Source organism: Scatophagus argus, chromosome 13, assembly GCF_020382885.2.
Source record: "Scatophagus argus isolate fScaArg1 chromosome 13, fScaArg1.pri, whole genome shotgun sequence".
NCBI lineage: Eukaryota > Metazoa > Chordata > Actinopteri > Scatophagidae > Scatophagus > Scatophagus argus.
Genome location: NC_058505.1, coordinates 4,667,958 through 4,685,118, shown reverse-complemented (window position 1 = coordinate 4,685,118; position 17,161 = coordinate 4,667,958). Strand labels below are relative to the sequence as shown.

General features: G+C 40.6%; 1 protein-coding gene across 1 annotated transcript in view; it reads right to left on the bottom strand.

Moving 5' to 3' along the window:
* Window positions 1-1,111: 1,111 nt before the first annotated feature.
* st6galnac3 (ST6 (alpha-N-acetyl-neuraminyl-2,3-beta-galactosyl-1,3)-N-acetylgalactosaminide alpha-2,6-sialyltransferase 3) overlaps window positions 1,112-17,161 on the bottom strand; it is a 65,976-nt gene continuing 49,926 nt past the window's right edge. The window contains exons 4-5 of the mRNA XM_046408032.1: window positions 13,154-13,261; window positions 1,112-10,611 (exon numbers count right to left, since the gene is read on the bottom strand). Coding sequence (XP_046263988.1) covers window positions 10,422-10,611; window positions 13,154-13,261 — 298 coding nt within the window. The 3' untranslated portion in view covers window positions 1,112-10,421. The remainder of the gene's footprint in view (window positions 10,612-13,153; window positions 13,262-17,161) is intronic.

Below are 17,161 nucleotides of genomic sequence, written 5' to 3'. Positions count from 1 at the left end.
TTGAAAGCAGCTGACACCTCCCAGCAGTATATCTGATGCAGCAGTCAATCACTTTTGTCAGCTGTCACACAAACCAGGATGTCATCTGCATAAAAATGAAAATGCCCTAAACATGAATAAAGAAAAGCTGTGGCTAATGTATTTGAAGGAATATAAATAGGCATCAAAGGGCGTGATTGATTTTGGTGGGCAAAGGGAGGCTTTCCTAAGATAAGACCTTTTAGAGCAATTCAATTACCTTCAGGCACACAGAAAATGTAGGATGTTATAAACTTTGATTACATCAAGGTTGATGAAAGGATGGGAGGAGATGGTTGTAAACAATACATTAATTGAGACATTATTTAGCTTGTGGTAATACATTGCTCAATCCCTAGCTCAAGTCTATGCAAAACATTTATTTTTGAGAATAAAGTGCTTGAATTATTGGAGAAAATATCCAAGCAATACAAAGACTCAGAAAGAATATACTGTTTTTATCAATGACAGTACAGAGATGCGATTTTTTGGTGTGCACTAGAGCTGCAATTAGTCACAGTTGAATGTTTTCTGTTGCCTCAGATAATCTGAAAATTGTTGACATTTAGCGCCAGCCTTACACTATATCCTTCGACCGCTGCTGATTCCTGACAAGCTCCATGTGCTCAGAGAAAGTGAAGATGGGAGGATGAGCAACTACGGAAGGAGGGGGTGTGTAATCAATATAAACATGAGGCAATTAGTGTAGCGCTCAAATTTCTTGAGGGAGGTGGATGTAAAAACGTGATGATCAAAGTGATGTCTGTTCCACGCATGCAAGTCATTAATGAGGCATCAGAGCAACTTCAGGGATATATTGTTAAAGAGCCTTTACGAAACCTGCATGGAATTAATTAAAACACAATACACTTCTCTGTATTTCATGCACTTCACAATGTTATAGATCATTTCAATAGTCAGAAGACTGGGAAGAAAAATGGGACTGGCTGCTCACTCCCACATGGATTCTCTCATTTATTATTGCTACAAACTGAGAGCTGATACAATGTCTGGACTGGCTGGCCACTTTGAAACCAGTGAAATACACCAATTAACAGAATCTGGCAGGATACACAAGTGCTGTGCCAAGTGGACAGGACAGAGTCCAAAAAGCATGATGTCAGCACGCATTTTGTCCACAGTCCTCCTAAAACATGCAAATGATTGGAAACAGGGCTGCAAACATTAAAAGACCCGAATAAACAAACACAGTGTTTGAGCCTTGCACACAGCTGGAAATCACTGCTTGGGGGAAGGTGGTATGATGCGCTTGGACTTGATGTATCCCACACACCTGACTAATTGGCTGCAGCTGTCAGCAAACAAGAAAGTGGTCATTAGTGCAACAGATCAGTTAGACATGTAGGAGACATAGGAGGAGTTCTCATTTCAAAGGGGAGATGACTTGGACTGGGTAAAAAATGTAAGAAACACGGATAATTAGATTTAATCATTTATTAAAAACAACTTTCAGATTCAGAGTACAAAAAGTCATGTGATGCAAATGGATATTTGTGCAGATATTATTCAGCAACCTGTGGGCTAGAAAATGAAATGAATGACAAACTTTGCAGAGAACAGCTTAGTGAGGCAGCAAACTACAGTACAACTACAGCCAACTACAAGCCTGAAACATGAACACAAGACAGAATCTGCATTACATCACATGAAACCACAACTAATGATGCAAACTTACAAACGCTAACATGTAATTACTTGCAAAAAACCCTATCTGACATGTTCTCTAAACCATTAAACAACCTTCACATAGTTAAAAGGACAAAATTTTAGCAGATTCTGTCTCCACATTTATTTATATATTTTATTTTATTTTAATTGGGCACTTTTCAACCAGAGCAACTTTAAATGAATGCTTGGAAATCCGCTTATTCACTTTCTTGCTGTTGATTAGATGAAATTGTTTCAATCAGTCTGTGTGCTAATAACTAGTTATTAGCAAAACCTTGAAGCATGACGCAACAGCTAGCCTAGCTCTCTCCAAATTAAAAAAAAAAAAAAAACACCTACCAAAAACTAATTAACACAAACAGAAAAATGTAAAATGTAAAACTGACAATATGCAGTTTTAGAGGGAGTTATCTGTTATAATTATTTCTTGGTGACAAGATTTCAAGAGGCCGTTGTTAAGACATACCATTGTTGTGTTTACATTTCTATTTGTGTAATTATGTTAAACAAGTTATAAGTGATATATAAAGCTGTGGTAAATACGTTTTCTTTTAACTTGGAGAGAGAAACAGGCTCCATGTGCCCCCTAGTCTTTCTGATTGTTACTAGCTAGTTAAGTTAAGCTAACTGTCTCCTAGTTTTAGCTTTATATTTAGAGATGTATCAGTCATAAAAAGTTGTATCGATCTTCTCATCTAATTCTTGGCAAAAAATGAATGAGTGGATTTCTAAAAATGTTGTAATATTACTTTATTCATGAGAGCATGTGGGAGTTCAGTGTATTATGCTAACAATAACAAGAAACATGGCCGCCGGATTTAGATATGTGAGATTCTGTAATCTACACGACAAGCATGTTCTGTGTCTCAGATTCATGCAGCATATTAATAGTAACCAGTAGTTATAACAAACTAATTGTCATAATAAACTTTTGAATGTAGCCGACATTATGATCGTATAGTCAGTAACAATAACAGGAAATGGTGCAATACATTAGGTAAAAACTGCATGGTGTTTTTTTCTAACAAATTTTAGTTGTCGTTTTGTCTCAATAACATTCAAAATTTGTTTTCATGTTTTTGTGCACAGCTCCTTCACTGGGTTAGTACATCAATAACACTTAAAGACAAGCATTTTTAGTAGCCTGTGTTTATTTGAATATACCTAATTTTGCGACCTTTCCAGTGTGAACACATTGCATACTAAAAAAAATGCTTTAAAATCAGCCTGTAGTATGGAATTAGGACAGATTTTAAGAGAGAGTTTAGAGAAAGCGCAATTAGCACTTTCCTTCATGTGTGTTTTTATCTCCCCTTCTTTCATCCAGTTTTTTTATAATTACCACTGTAAGTGTCCCTGAGCTACAATAATGCTACATATTGTAGCACCATCTGGCCTTGGAGAGCACATCCTCCTGCAAATATGTTTCAGAGGTCAAACGCTCTGCAAGAACAAATTTGCAAACGCTGAACTGAAAGTACTCCAGCTGTCTCATTGACCTTGTTCAGTGTCCCTAACAGCCAAACACTGACACATGCCAATTTCTAGCAAAACAAACAACAACAACAAAAGCAGGAAAATAAAACATTTTTCTAAATCAGGATGGAAATACACTGAGGTCTAATACAGTCAAGGTAACAGAAGTGAAAATGTAGGAATATTTTCTCTATTAAAGTTAAGGTAGACTCATTTTTTTTCTTTTCCGTTTATCCTACGGCTCATTATTTTCTCTGTTGTTGTGTGCTTGTACAAATTACATCATGTCCATTACTTTCTTTGCTCAGACTGCAAGCTCGCTGTATGGTTCCATCCAGCACCTCTGAAAATGAATGGGCCTTGGAGGCACGCTTTGAGATAATTTACTGTGAAGAGTCGTCTCTCTTGATGTGTACATGGATGCCTGCCACACCTTGGTTTGTTATCTAATAAGACTGAGAATGAGCAGAATGACATGCTCATGTTTGGACCGACTTAAACTGTCAATTAATTAAACTCGAGCCAAGGGGGTGTATAACAACATTATACAAGCTTACTTACAGTGCTGTGGAACATATTGATAAATACCACAAAAAGCAAGACTTCTGAATTACAAGACACCCAGAGATTAGCGTTTTTCTAAATCAGAGAGAAAAAATGTGCTGTTACAATAAAACCCTGTCCACCCACTCCTGCAGCCCTGAAATTGAAAGCGTCCAGCATCAGGGCTCATCCAACCCATGTGTAAGGGCAACTCCAGCAATTTTGCACATAAGGGTCAGTTCACTAATTGTGATGAGTACTTTTCATCCTCTGGAAACAGTTTTAAAATGCCCTCTTCAGCCTTGGAGGAGCTTTGTTAAGTCTTGTGGGCTGGGAAAGTAACAACCCTGACTCCCCAAATTATATCCTGCAAAATGGTTTTTCCTGGTATGTTTTGAAGGAAATGTAATTGCTGCACAGATGATCTTCACCAACTTTTTTTTTTTTTGCTGTCAAGTGAGTGTTAACTTTTTGTAAAGTGCAAAATTTGAACAGCTCGTCTCCTGCATCTTTTGGTAAGGCTTTGGATACGGAAAGATTGTGGTCTAGGAGAAAGAAACACATGCTAACAAGACCTGCATATCTTAACAATTTTAACCAATTACTTTGAGTTGTCAAAACACAACCATAAAAGTTCTGAATGTTCTGCAGGTACATTTATAACATAATCTGGGTGACATTAAGTTTCAAAGTTGCAAAACATATTTGCTGTTGCAGATTAGCCGTATGTGTAATTTTCAGGTGACAAGGTTGAGATAAAACATTGATTACTACAAGCCTGAGTTACAAATTGGTGCACGGAGTTTCATCCTTACTAAAAGATAAAAAGTCAGGATATCTCAGTTTAGCTTTGGAGAATTATTTCTTGAATCTGTCTCTTGTGAGTTCTCCAAATGTATGAAAGTGCACTGCTAAACTGCTGGAGTGCTGCTTTAATTTTCCAGCTTGATACTTTATTCATTACTGTGGCACAAAAACCAGGGATGTGAGCATTATTATTTCAAACTTGTGTTCATTTATGCAGAGGTTTCATAAAAAAAGAAACTCTCACGCTCACCGAAACTCCCAAGAACTGTCTGAATTCAGCACATCTCAGCTCCATTCATATAACATGAGCCTATTTCAGCAGGTTTCTTAGATTTCTTAGATGCTGCTTAATCTGTTTTGTTCAAAATGAAAATTAATCACGTGATGGGGCTTTAGGTTTTCTTTAATCCCCACAGCAAATAAAAGAGACAGAAGACAGAATCCATGTTGGTAAAAAAAAAAAAAAAAGAACAAGAAGAGAACATTCACAATATATCTAATTTTAACTAATATGTAGACAGCAAATGACAGAATAATACATATAATCACTACTTTTTTTAAAAAACAAAAACAAAATGTACATTTCAATTACCTACAATAAACCATGCTGCATTTGGATGTAATTTTCCACCAGTAAAAGGAGTGTGTTAGCTGTGTTAGCAAAAAGCAGAACTTACACTGTAACAACATCAGTGTTATATTACATTCTATGTAACTCAACACTCACCCAAAGTTATACATTTCACAAGGACACTTGACCTGAAAATGAAAAAGGAAAGTGCTTTACAACACAAAAACAACAGTAAGACATGTACATGGGAGAAGAAAATAAAATTAGTTTTTCAATTTAAGAAAGCACATGAGGCATTTGAGAAAATGGCAACAAGTACAGCAGTCATGATGGAGTAAATAAAATGCTACCTCGTGAACTGAAGAGGCTTCGAGTCGGACAATCAAAATGTCTTTAAAATCTGAACTCTCAGACAGTGCAGACAGCAAGCACCTCGACTGATCACAGCAGGAAAAACAACCAAACTAATGACACCATTTTCAACTGAATAATGAAATTCACATCTTTGTTCCGCAGACGCTAAGATGGAGATGTTTTAATCAGGACTCCAGCTCTGTTTTAAGGGAAATGACCTTTAATTTTATTTTTAAATTTGTATTTCACAGCCTCGAACAATTGGTCCTCATTCTGCAGCCACTTCTGCCCCCACCCCCCACTAAATTTGAATATATACAGCAAGGTACAAAGAGAAATGTCTGCTTTAGGTTTGAGGATGGATGAAACAATTTCCAAGCAAACTTCACTGCTCAGAACGTTAAATTAGGCCATCAGTTCAAGCTGTGGATCAAAACAAAATTCAGGGCAAAAATGTTAAAAGAAATAGGTCAACGTTTAGGGAAATCGGCTTCAAGTTAGATTGATACCGCTCTCACATCTGTACAGTAAACATGAAGTTACAACCAGCAACTGGTTAGCTCGGCTTAGCACAAAGACAGGAAACGGGGGAAACAGCTGAACTGGCTCTGTACGAAAGGGCTCATTAATTTACAGGAGGAATCTCTTGGTTTAATCAGCACAAAAACAAAAACAACAATTAAAAGTAAAATCCCACTTTTCAGAGCATTTGGTGTTTGTTTTCAATATAATGTACTGTCGGAAAAAACGGACCTTTGATCTGGGTGATGTTGTGCTTGATTTTTTAAAAATTATTATTTAAAAACAACTTATTTATTTCTTTATTGCTGAATGAGAAATTACACTGAGTTACAAAAGCTAGCGGAACAGAGGCCAGCCCAGAAATGGCCCAGTAACAAGATCCAGCCTGTTAATTAGTTGTAGGTACTTGTAGGTGGATTTTGGTACCCTTGTGAGTTAGTTAGTCAACGGTTTCCAATCTTTGCGCTAAGCTAACTGGTTGCTCGCTGTAGCTTCACATGTAACAGACAGATATGACACTGGCATGATCTAACTTCTAAGGAAAATTAATACGTTTTTTTCCCCACAAATAAAAAACAAAAACCCCTGAAAAGTAAAAGTATCCAATATTGTGCCTCCCACTCTGCTCACACTTTTATTCAAGTGTTACTAATTCACAGTGAATGTGTCTACAGTCGTCTTCCTGTGAGCCATGGATGATTCATGGGAGCCTGTAAAAGGGCGTATTCTCCATAATATACTGTATAATGCATCTGTGGGTATTCTTCCAGTGTGTTCTGGCAGAGAACAATGGAGTCTTTGTTGATCAGAAAATAACCGAGAGCACAGCCTGAAGCAGCAGAAAATGTTGGCAACATGTGACCTGGAGCAGAAAAAAAATGCTGCACACAAACTACTGCATGAACAAAACAACAACAACAACAACAACAAAAAAAAGTCGGTCCAAATATATATATATATATATAGAGAGAGATTTTTTTAAAAGGAGGATGGTAGGTGAACAGAAGGAACGCCACATGGTGTTCTTCCTGTTGTGAGCAAACAATTTAAAACAAATCATGCACCGTGACGCACCTATACATCTCCTTCAGCAACACTTTGCGGAAAAACAGAAGAGGTAAGAGCTGATTGGTGAAGAGCTGCCAGACGACTGCACAATCACAAGCTGAGTGGCAATGTATAAAAGATGTAAGTTAACCACGTAACACGCATGGCATACTGTATGAATTCTCACTTCAGTATCAAGGGCAGTTTTCGCCACATGGACAGAAAGACGGTGGACACTCTGACCTGCAGCCGCCTGCAGTGCTGGGCTGCAGCACAGCACTCAAGCACACGTCGTCCCGGAGGAAATCTGAGCCACGACCCGCCTGTGTTACAGACGCCTCCTATCCACTGGGCTGCTCCCGCAGGAATGTGAAAGAGGGTGGTTTTACATTTTGACGATGTACTTGTCAGCCAGCTTGACGTACAGTGAGCTTTGAGTTGTAGCACAGTATTTGTAAGTGCCTCGCTCTGCCTGGAAACCAGTGAGAGAGACATATCAGGTTTTCCTGTTCTTCAGGCAAGAGATATTTCCAAACATGTGGCCGACAAACGGGAAGCCAGACTTCAGGGTTCTGGTAATTCGCAGGTCAAAATCGATGCCTGGGTTAAAACTAAGAACAATGTGAAACGATTTTCATTGAGATGGACCGGCTGACATGCAAGCCTAAGAGCTATTATGAATCCATCAGTAACACTTTCTGGACTTCTCGTCAGCGTGCATGAAAAGTTCAACGAGAGAAACGTCAATTACATTTGCTTGAAAAGTTAATTAGCCTCTTTTCAAGCAAGTAGTTTGAGGAACAAAGTAGCTCAGACAATGCAGCTCAGGAACAAAAGGAAAAATGGAGCTGCACATTCCTGTTTGTTTCCACTGCGGCTGAAGGACAGTGAGGATCAAAACTGGTCTGATAATTGATCAGCAAAAGACGGCTTAGTTTGGGACACAATTTAGATATTGTAACGCTTGTGTCTGAAGAAGCAACAGGAAGTTGATTAACATTATAGAGGAAATTTCCACTGCAAGTCAAAGCATTAATGCCAGGAAGGGGGACAGGAACTAAACTTCGACCACAGTTCCTCGGGTTGAAATGCAGGAAGAATTCCTGAAAAGGTTTCTGAGATCCTGAAAAAGTGGAAGCAGTGGAAGGTGGCCAGTTTTAATAGATGTGTAAGTTTGATATAATAATGTTTTTAACCACATTTCAATAGAAACATTTCAGCATGTAGTTAGGACCTGTGCAGTTACTCTGTCTGTAGTCATTTCAAAGCTGTTCTAACAATATCACAAGTGACTTTGGGCTGCAGAGCCCAAATCACATCCTTCCACCCTCAGATAAATTTGTCAAACAAGAGGCTACTCTTCATTTTTAATTTCTCAATTTGGGTATTTTTTTGAATTTATCCAGTTAAAAATGTGTTTTTGTTTTTGTTCCTGCAGCTGAATGCTTACACGGTGAATGAGCGTCACTGTGTACTACGATGTTTGTGCAGAGTCTCACACTATCTGCCTCTTTTCATATTCAGTGCAGCCAGTGCAGGTTTTCTCCATGCTCAGTGAAAATCTGATTTTAAGAGCCTTACATTTATTCACGGGAGACAAATGTTGAACATTTGTCTATTTATTTATTAGCCTAAAATTAGTCAATTTCAAACATAGAGTCCTTTATGGTACAGTAGTTTCTGACAAGATATCCGAAACCCTGCCATTTGTAACCTACGTCTTTCTGACCAAATCGGTGCCTATTGAGAAACAGCCCAAAACTGAGCGCGATAGTAAACACTGCAGTAGGAGTGAGACTGTGAAGCTCAGCTGCAGTACATTACAGTCGTCAAGGACCCTGTGGATCAAGGCGCCTAAATTAGAAGTCTTTGAATCCTTCCAGTCCTCCCCACCGGGCCGCGGCTCTGACCGGGACACTAATCACAGCCTCGGGGGGGGAGTCACGGTCGCAGCCAGAGTGTCTCAACCCTCCACAGCTACCAGCTAACCTCCACACCTCAGCATTTCACTGATTATTCTTGACTGTCCTGGAACAGACGCATTCAGATGTAATGGCCCGAGCCAGGAGACAGGCCTGCTGCGTTCAAAGACAAATGGGAAGATGTGTTCACACAGTGCTACCGTACACAAAGAGGCACAAAGCTGGACGAGAATATGAGCGAGAGAGACAGAGAGCATCTTTCTCTGTCTCTGTACAATGAACTGCAGAGTATATTGCAGGCACAAAATGATAATAGAATACAATTAACTTCAAATGGTTTCACTGCACACATAAATCTCTCTCTTTGTGGATCACAAATGATTTAACTCCTTCGGGAAGGATGGAGTTTCGAATTGCACATTGCTCCATGTGCTGTGATGCCCACATTGTCAATGGCACACTGTTAAAGAATTTATCTCTTCAGAATAAATTAGTAACCCATCCGGACATCAAACCAACGCCAAGACACGTTGCTCCAAATTCAATTTCACAGCATTAGAAAAACAGAAGAAGAACAAAAAAAAAGAAAAAGCTGACATCTTTATGTTGTGTCAGTTAACGCACAACCACGCATAACAATAAAAAAAGCTGTCTCACATCTACACACCCGTGACCTTGGAGTTTGTTTGAAATCTGTTTTGTTTTTTGTTTTTTTGCTTGTGTTTTCATTGTTTGTTGAAGCTTCCCTAGACAGGGGAGAGTAAATAGAAAGCTCCAGCACTCCCTCAGTCTGAGATGAAGGCCTGAATGATACTTGTTATGGATTAATTACAGCCTGACAGAAGAAGACAGACACCCAGAGGAAACAAAGTGGGAAAGCTCATCATATGTCCATGGCAACGTGACTCATCTCTATGCAGCAGCTGCGCTCTTCTTCAGTTCTGGTCCTGAAAAAAATTAGACGCAGCCTTAGCGATATACGGCGCCTGCAGAAACGTGAACCTCTGAGGTCACTGCAAGTTGACGAATGGTTGTTTCTTCTTCATGTTGGTTTTTTTTTAAAAATTAGTCTCTGAGCCATCTCTTGCTAAACTCACAGAGCAGCAGATGGATCAAATAGTCGTCAGTGAAGAGCGGCGAGCTGTGCACTATATTCAGCTCTCGAATTCAGGAGCAAAAGACTTTTTTTTTCAAGAAGCAGGAGACATGTTTCTGCTGCCCAGTTTGGTCAATACCTTAACTGGAGGTCTGTCTGACTGAGCGGCCACTGTCAAAAAACTGGACTTTAACCATCAACGGCGTGACAGGTAACCCTCCACCGAGCTTTTCTAATGGATATGGAGTCTAACTTGTGGCAAAATGGATATTCGTGCACATTAGTGTCAGAATCAAGATTCAGCTGGCCCCCGGGTGATGATGACGATGATAAAGACGATGACGGTGTAGTTTTTCCACGTTCGGTTCGGCCAGGGTCACGACAGCTGCCACGGTGGGTTGAAGAACTTGATGGCACGGGTTTTGGCCCACTTGGCGAACACAGACTTCTCCGTGATGAAGCGGTGCCCGCCATAGGGGGCGCTCTCGTGGAGCAAATACTCTGCACACTCGTCCCGGCTGCCCGCCTCGTAGTAATGATAGGGAACCTTTCTGTAACCCTCAGTCCTGTGGGAGAGGAAAGACAAAGAGGGACAAAAAGAGATTTTATTAGCATTCAGTTTCTTCCAGATCTACTTTATAATTATTACCAGGAGCTCCCACCGTGTCTCACAGGGGCGTAGTGGTCAGAAAACGCCTCAAACCGCTTGGAACAAACAGTTACTGTCAAAAGAATCTAGTCATGCATGAAACAGTAATTGTTGACCAGTTGTTGTCTATCAGCTGTTAGTCAGGCTCACGTGGTGCCATCCACAAACACAACACAGATGAGAGACCAGAGCTGGAGCACGTTTCAGTCCACTGTGAGGGAGCATCACGGCGTCCTGACTGGTTAGTTTTAAGTTTTAAGATTTAGACAAATGGCCAAGGTGCTTGAGGCACACTGCAAATCGCCTTCACACGTCCATTTTAGTCACTCTGTTGTGCCTGCCCCATATAAACAAGCACAAGCTGCAGCTGTAGGGGAATTATTAACACGTGAGACCTGCGATGTTGTTGTTTTGGTTTTTTTGATTGACAGTATGCCAGTTTTGACCTTAGCTTATGATGATTATGTCGAACGTTTGACATATCTGAGGTGACTGTTTAAACAGACCAGTAAATAAACTGATAGTGAGATGTGACAGGAGCTCTCCCATTCAGCGAGTGACTGATGGATCGATCACTTTTAATCAGTTTTGGCTGTAATAATATGATGTTATTGACTTTCGGATGAATGATATCGTGTCTGTAGATTCACATTTCTACTGTTCACATCACTTATCCCAAGTGTTTGTTTTGCACATTTGTTTTTATGTGACCAAATAGTAACTGTAATTCTAAATGAGGTGCACAGTGACGTGGAAATGACTTTTTTTACACATAAAAACAAATAATATATATTAAGCAGACTAGTGTACTGTTTTATTGTGACTTTTTAATGCCAGTCCATGGCACAGCTTTAAAATCTATGATCTGAAATACAAAAACTAGATTATTCAACTATTAAACTGGAGATCCTTCAGGACGGCGTTCAGCAGTTTGAACTGATGCTTCCTCAGGCTAAATTCTCCACTCGGCAGGTTTACCTCATTTCAAAAAACAGGAACTGCTGTTTGGCAGCCAAATATATTCAGTACAAACTCTTTTGACTAAACTGCAATTATTCGTAAAACATCACGATAAGATTCATTGCTATTCTGAGCCAAAGTCAATCTGAAAAAAATCCCAAATAAACAGAGTAATGCACAGCAGGAATGTTAAGCCACTCTGACCTGAACTTCACTGTGAGTCACTGTGTTTTCAGTTTGCATCTTCAGACCATTAAAAAGAATGAAGAATCAATAAAAGCAGAGGTAACGAGCGGGATAGATTCACCGTGCAGTCTGCAGTTAGTTTCTAATAGCGAGTGACGGCTTTATGAGAGGATGACTTGTGTAACGTTTTCATTTGGGAGAACGAACACAGACAGAAGAGAAACAGCCGTCACAAAAAGCCAGTCGCCGCGTCCGCCGTCTGCCAGCTCACAGCGACACTCGGCCCAATCACTGCCGCTCCCCTCTCCGTGGTGTGTGGCGGCGTTAACACATAAATTCAATTTCACCCTCTCTGTAGCACCTGTCGGAGCTCCATTACCGCACAACTGCTCAGGTCAGCTCTGACTGAAGCTTCAAACATTGTCACACAAAACATCACTTCTTCTCGTGGTACCGGAGCGGTAGGCTGCCAACAGCGTTTTGTGTGACACCAAATTGTCCATTCAGAAAGCCAGTGAACACGCAGTATCCTCCTGTCTCACACAGGAAGGAAGGAGTAAGTAAGTAAGTAAGTGAGAGACTGACAGGGAGAGAACAACTCCTAAACTGCCTCACTGAATCATAAAATCCTCCGTGCTGGTTGAATTATCACTCCCCTCTGCCATGTGTCTGGGGCTGTTTATATTCCAACTCCTGCTGCGCACGGGGAACACAGAGAGGATAAAAGGCAGGATTTTCACCGTGCATTAGGTAAAAGTGTTTGATTTGAGGGGATAGACGGAGCTCAGGTTGAGCTGAGAGAGCGGAGGGGAGACGTAAAGAGACAGAAGCCCATCAAGCCTGGCGTGACTTGAGACTGAGCAGCCGAGCCCGGAGCAACAGCATCTTGTTTGTCATCCCTCCTATGGCCTCACAGCCAGGCGGTAATCACTCACCCAAGAGTCAGAGAAGAGATGACAGGCTGATGTACGAATAAAACTTTAAACAGGGGAGGAAGTGGGTGCTGCAGACCAGCCACCCGCAGCCATGCGGACTCTGCAGCCTGCTGGGTATTCTAGGCAGGAAGACATAATGGTATTCACGGCACAGAGAGCCCAATATGGATTTCAGCATAGAAATTCAGCCATTAAATCCAAACTGAGGCACTGGAAATGAATTCCAACAGGACGGTTCACAGTTATGGAGGCTGCGATTGGCCGGTGCTGCGGTGAATGTGAATCTAGTTTTCAAAGTTTTTGTAAGGAAGGTGTACATTTTTCCTCCCGGTATGGAGGGGGTGGGGTTGGGGGTGGAGTGGATAGTTGGTGTCTTACTTGCAGTAGGTGTCATTTATCATGCCGTAGATATGGATCTCTTTGCACATGTCCATGGCGAGGATGAGTGTGAACCAGCCGGTGCTGAGGTAGGAGCCGGACTGGATCCTGCAAACACACAAAGACAGCTCTTTTACTCCTATATTCATTTACATTAAATTAACAACATGCAGAGTATCCAGGATGCCATTCCTCTGACCTTTGTTCTCTTCGCTCTTGTGCGTTGTAATGTACTTGATCTGAGAATTAAAATTATTCGAACAGCTGTTCTTATTCTGGGTTGCTCTGGATACGAAGGTCAGCAAGGGATCAATAATGTAAATTTAAATGTAAGTGCATCTGTGGCACAGAGAGACAGGCCTCAGGTGTATCACCACATGTCTGTCTTACTGTTTCACATGAGTCATTTCCCCGATTTGAAAGACTCCTTTACCGCCGAGTACATTAAAATCCACACTTCAGTGTATAAAAAAGGTTCAAAAGTCAAGAACAGAAACACACTTGGTTGCGCTGTTGAAAGACCTGCACACATGTTGTCCCCTGTGAGTGAGACAGGGACCCGGTGGACCAATCAATAACAACACGCACAGTCCTTTCATCAGCATCAGGCCTGTGGTCTATGAGTTATGGTCTATCCAAGTTTACAAGAGGATGAGCTTTGATCATTTTCAAACACCAAACACACTGTTGAGAGGCATCTCCACTCGAGGTTTTGTTGAAACAAGAGCAGCATCAGACCTGCAGGCCTCGCGGGGCAGGTGGCCCCGCACTCCCAGAGGGCCCCCTGCCTTTCAGCAATGCAAAATACTACAAGGAGCCTGAATAAATTAAACAGAGTACACAGCATGATGCTGGTAAAAAGGGAGTAAAATGATAGGAACCCTGTTCGTTGAATCTAGCAGGACAACAAATACAATACAGAAAATAATACACAGAAAACCATAAACTATTCAGTATTTCATTATTTTATATTAGAATGTACAATAAAAAAAGGACTGTCAAAAGAATTTACAAAATCCACAAATAAAATGTGATTTATTGAGAAAATGAAAGTAAAATCCTGTTAGTCAGCATGCAGACACTGGTATCAGTAGTGTAGTAGCACCCTGACCAGCTCCAACACCCCTGGCTGATCCAGGATCAGCACTTTGGACAGCTCTTGACACATTGTGCTCAGTCTGGGTAACTTGGATATAAACCAAAATACAAATAAAACATTTGACTTCATGGTGGTGCTAGACAAAAGTTCAAGGCATCACCAGAATCATTTGGATTCACTGTCTGGGAACAAATGTGTGCATAAAACTGAAAGGAAATCCATCCCACAATTATTGAGATAACTCAGTCTTGGCTGCTCAGCATAGCTAAAAAGCAGAGATTAGAGGAAGGTTTTTAGAAACAAGCAGGAATCGCTGCAGCAGGATAATATTTTCTCTTCTGTCCCATCCTGTCCAGCATCTCTTAACCCGTCGAATTTGTTTTGCAAAAGACCTAAACAGACTTACAAAAACCTGCCCAAAACTCATTAAAAAGTATTCACTTTCCACACTTGTGTGTGGTAAACATTTGATTTTGTCGTGAATCAGAAATAATTACCTGTAAAACTCATCTACATCATATTGTCGTGCAGCGAGAGCAGCTGGCATGCGACGATTGCAGCTCTCGATGACAACTGGAGGCTCATTTCCCAAACAGTTCACGCAGAGGAAACGTAATTTCTTGCCTCTTGTCAAGCGTCCATTGCTGCTACTTTTTCAAATTACATACAATAATGAATTATAATTATGAGCTATTAAGGTGGACCTTACTAAAGCACAAAGAGCGACGACGGTGGTGAACGACAGCAGTGAATTGGGTCGACATTAAAAAAAAATGAAATATTACAAAAAATATTACATTTGCATTATATTTGCTTTACGTCCAAAATGTTGCCTTTGGGTTTGGGATTTTGACCTTTAATTAAAGTGACCTCACAAGGCCGGTGGCAGTAATTTGTCAGGATGCCATGTGTGTCGCAGGTTCTTAGTGAATATAACAGCGGAAGCTATAATTTAATATACACTGACCTTTCAGTGTTTTAGATTAGATTATTTACGAGTCTGCGGCACAAGATTCCATAATATGAGATGGTTAAAACAAGATGGCACAAACTCTGACTGAAAATAAAAGCATAACAAAAACCTTTAAAAGCCAAACTGTGACACAGAAGAAACTCTTACATTTCACATTTCACAGCTATCAGGGCTGCTGGTGAACAGTGAGGCGGTGGACGTCACTGATGACACACAGTCTCCGCCTGAGTTTTACTGCTTTCCTCGGCTCAATCTGTGCTGCTCAGTAAAGGCTGCTGTGGCGTTCTGCCCCGCACTCTTTAGAGATCAGTCAAATAACCTCTTAACGTCTGTGTCCTCGGTGAAGTTTGAGATTCTGTAGGTGGTGCTCTTATCCCTTCATTCAGTTGTGTTTTTCCTCTTCTTATTCCAAATTAACCTCTGCTGCTGCTGATTATCAAGTAAATGTGTCATGCCCTCCCGTGCAGATGAGGATTTGCACTTGAGACGTAGCCGACAGGGTGATTATCACAGAAAATGAAAGGGTTTCATGAGCTAGACACTGGTTGAATCATTGTTTGGCCACATGGCCACTGTGAGCCTTAGCCATGCTGTTAGCATACGGGAAGAAAAGGTCTGTTGGTCACACAAATTGGTCCTGACAGTCCTAACAATTACTGGGTGTTTTGCCATGAGATTTTGTCTCACGAAGTTCACGTTCCCCAGAGGAAGACTCCTTTGATAATCCCCTGATTTTTTTTTTTACCTGATTCAATAAATTTTAGATAAAAATAAAATGCCCAAATATCTGCAAAACTAATGACACTCCCATGAGCCTTGGCTGCACTTTATGTGTACACCACAGCTGCTGAACATCAGTGTCACGCTGTGTTAGTTCAGGTTATGCTTTGTCTTTTGGTTTGAGTCCACGTGCCATGTTTCATGTTTGTCTTGTCACGTGTATTTGTTTCCATGTGTTATGTTCAAGGTTTTTCTCATGTCCTGTTTTATTTTGAAAGCGTCACTTCCCCTATGTGTCTCTTTTTCATGTAGCTTTGCTTTGGTTTATCTTGATTGCTTTCTCCTCCCCTTATGTGTTTCACCTGTCTCTCGTTACGTTGTTTCACCTGTCTCTCGTTACGTTGTCTATTTAGTCCTCGTCTTCCTGTCACTGTGGTTGGTTTGTTGCATTTGCTTATGTACTTGTTTGTGTCATGTCCTGGACTTGCTTGCCATGCTGTGATTTTTACTGCAGTTTTTTGTTGATCCTTGTGCCACTTTGTGTGTCTGTTTTTGAGTTCTTTTGATTTGGATTAAAGATTATTGTTTTGGACCTCGGTCTGCGTCGGGGTTCAGCTCTCTGCGTCAGCAATGCTGTACTGACAATCAGTATGGAAACCCTGTCACTGTTACATACATGCTGCTGTTGACCTCAAAGTATTGTGGCGAGTGTAACTACAGACTCTTATTCAGTTCTGTAATATATTTCTCCTTAGCTTAAAAGTAAGAAGGACCTGCACAAACACAACATATTTAAGTTTAATGTAAACTTCACTTTAGGGGGCTAACACAAACATACTGAGGACACAGCAGCAGCAACAGCCCTGATTGGCTACAGAGGAGCAGGAAAACTGCTCCTCTAACCCTAAAACAAACATTCATTTGGTTTGCAATGATTCTCTCATTGGATAAGTAAACGCAAGGGAAGCACACGACCGTACTATGAAACCACACCAAAGCCAAACTCTCAGCAAACTAATCTGAACATAAAGCTTCAAGCATCTTTAGTGTAAAATTTGCCAAAAGTGCATATTGTAGTCTGGTTTTTAGTTTCAGTAGCCCAAAAAACTCTCTCATACACACAGAAGCTGGGGTTGTGGGAGGTGAAATTATAAAAAAAAAGCAATTTGTTGTAATAAGAGAGTGGAGGAGCACAGAAGGGAAATGGCACATTATC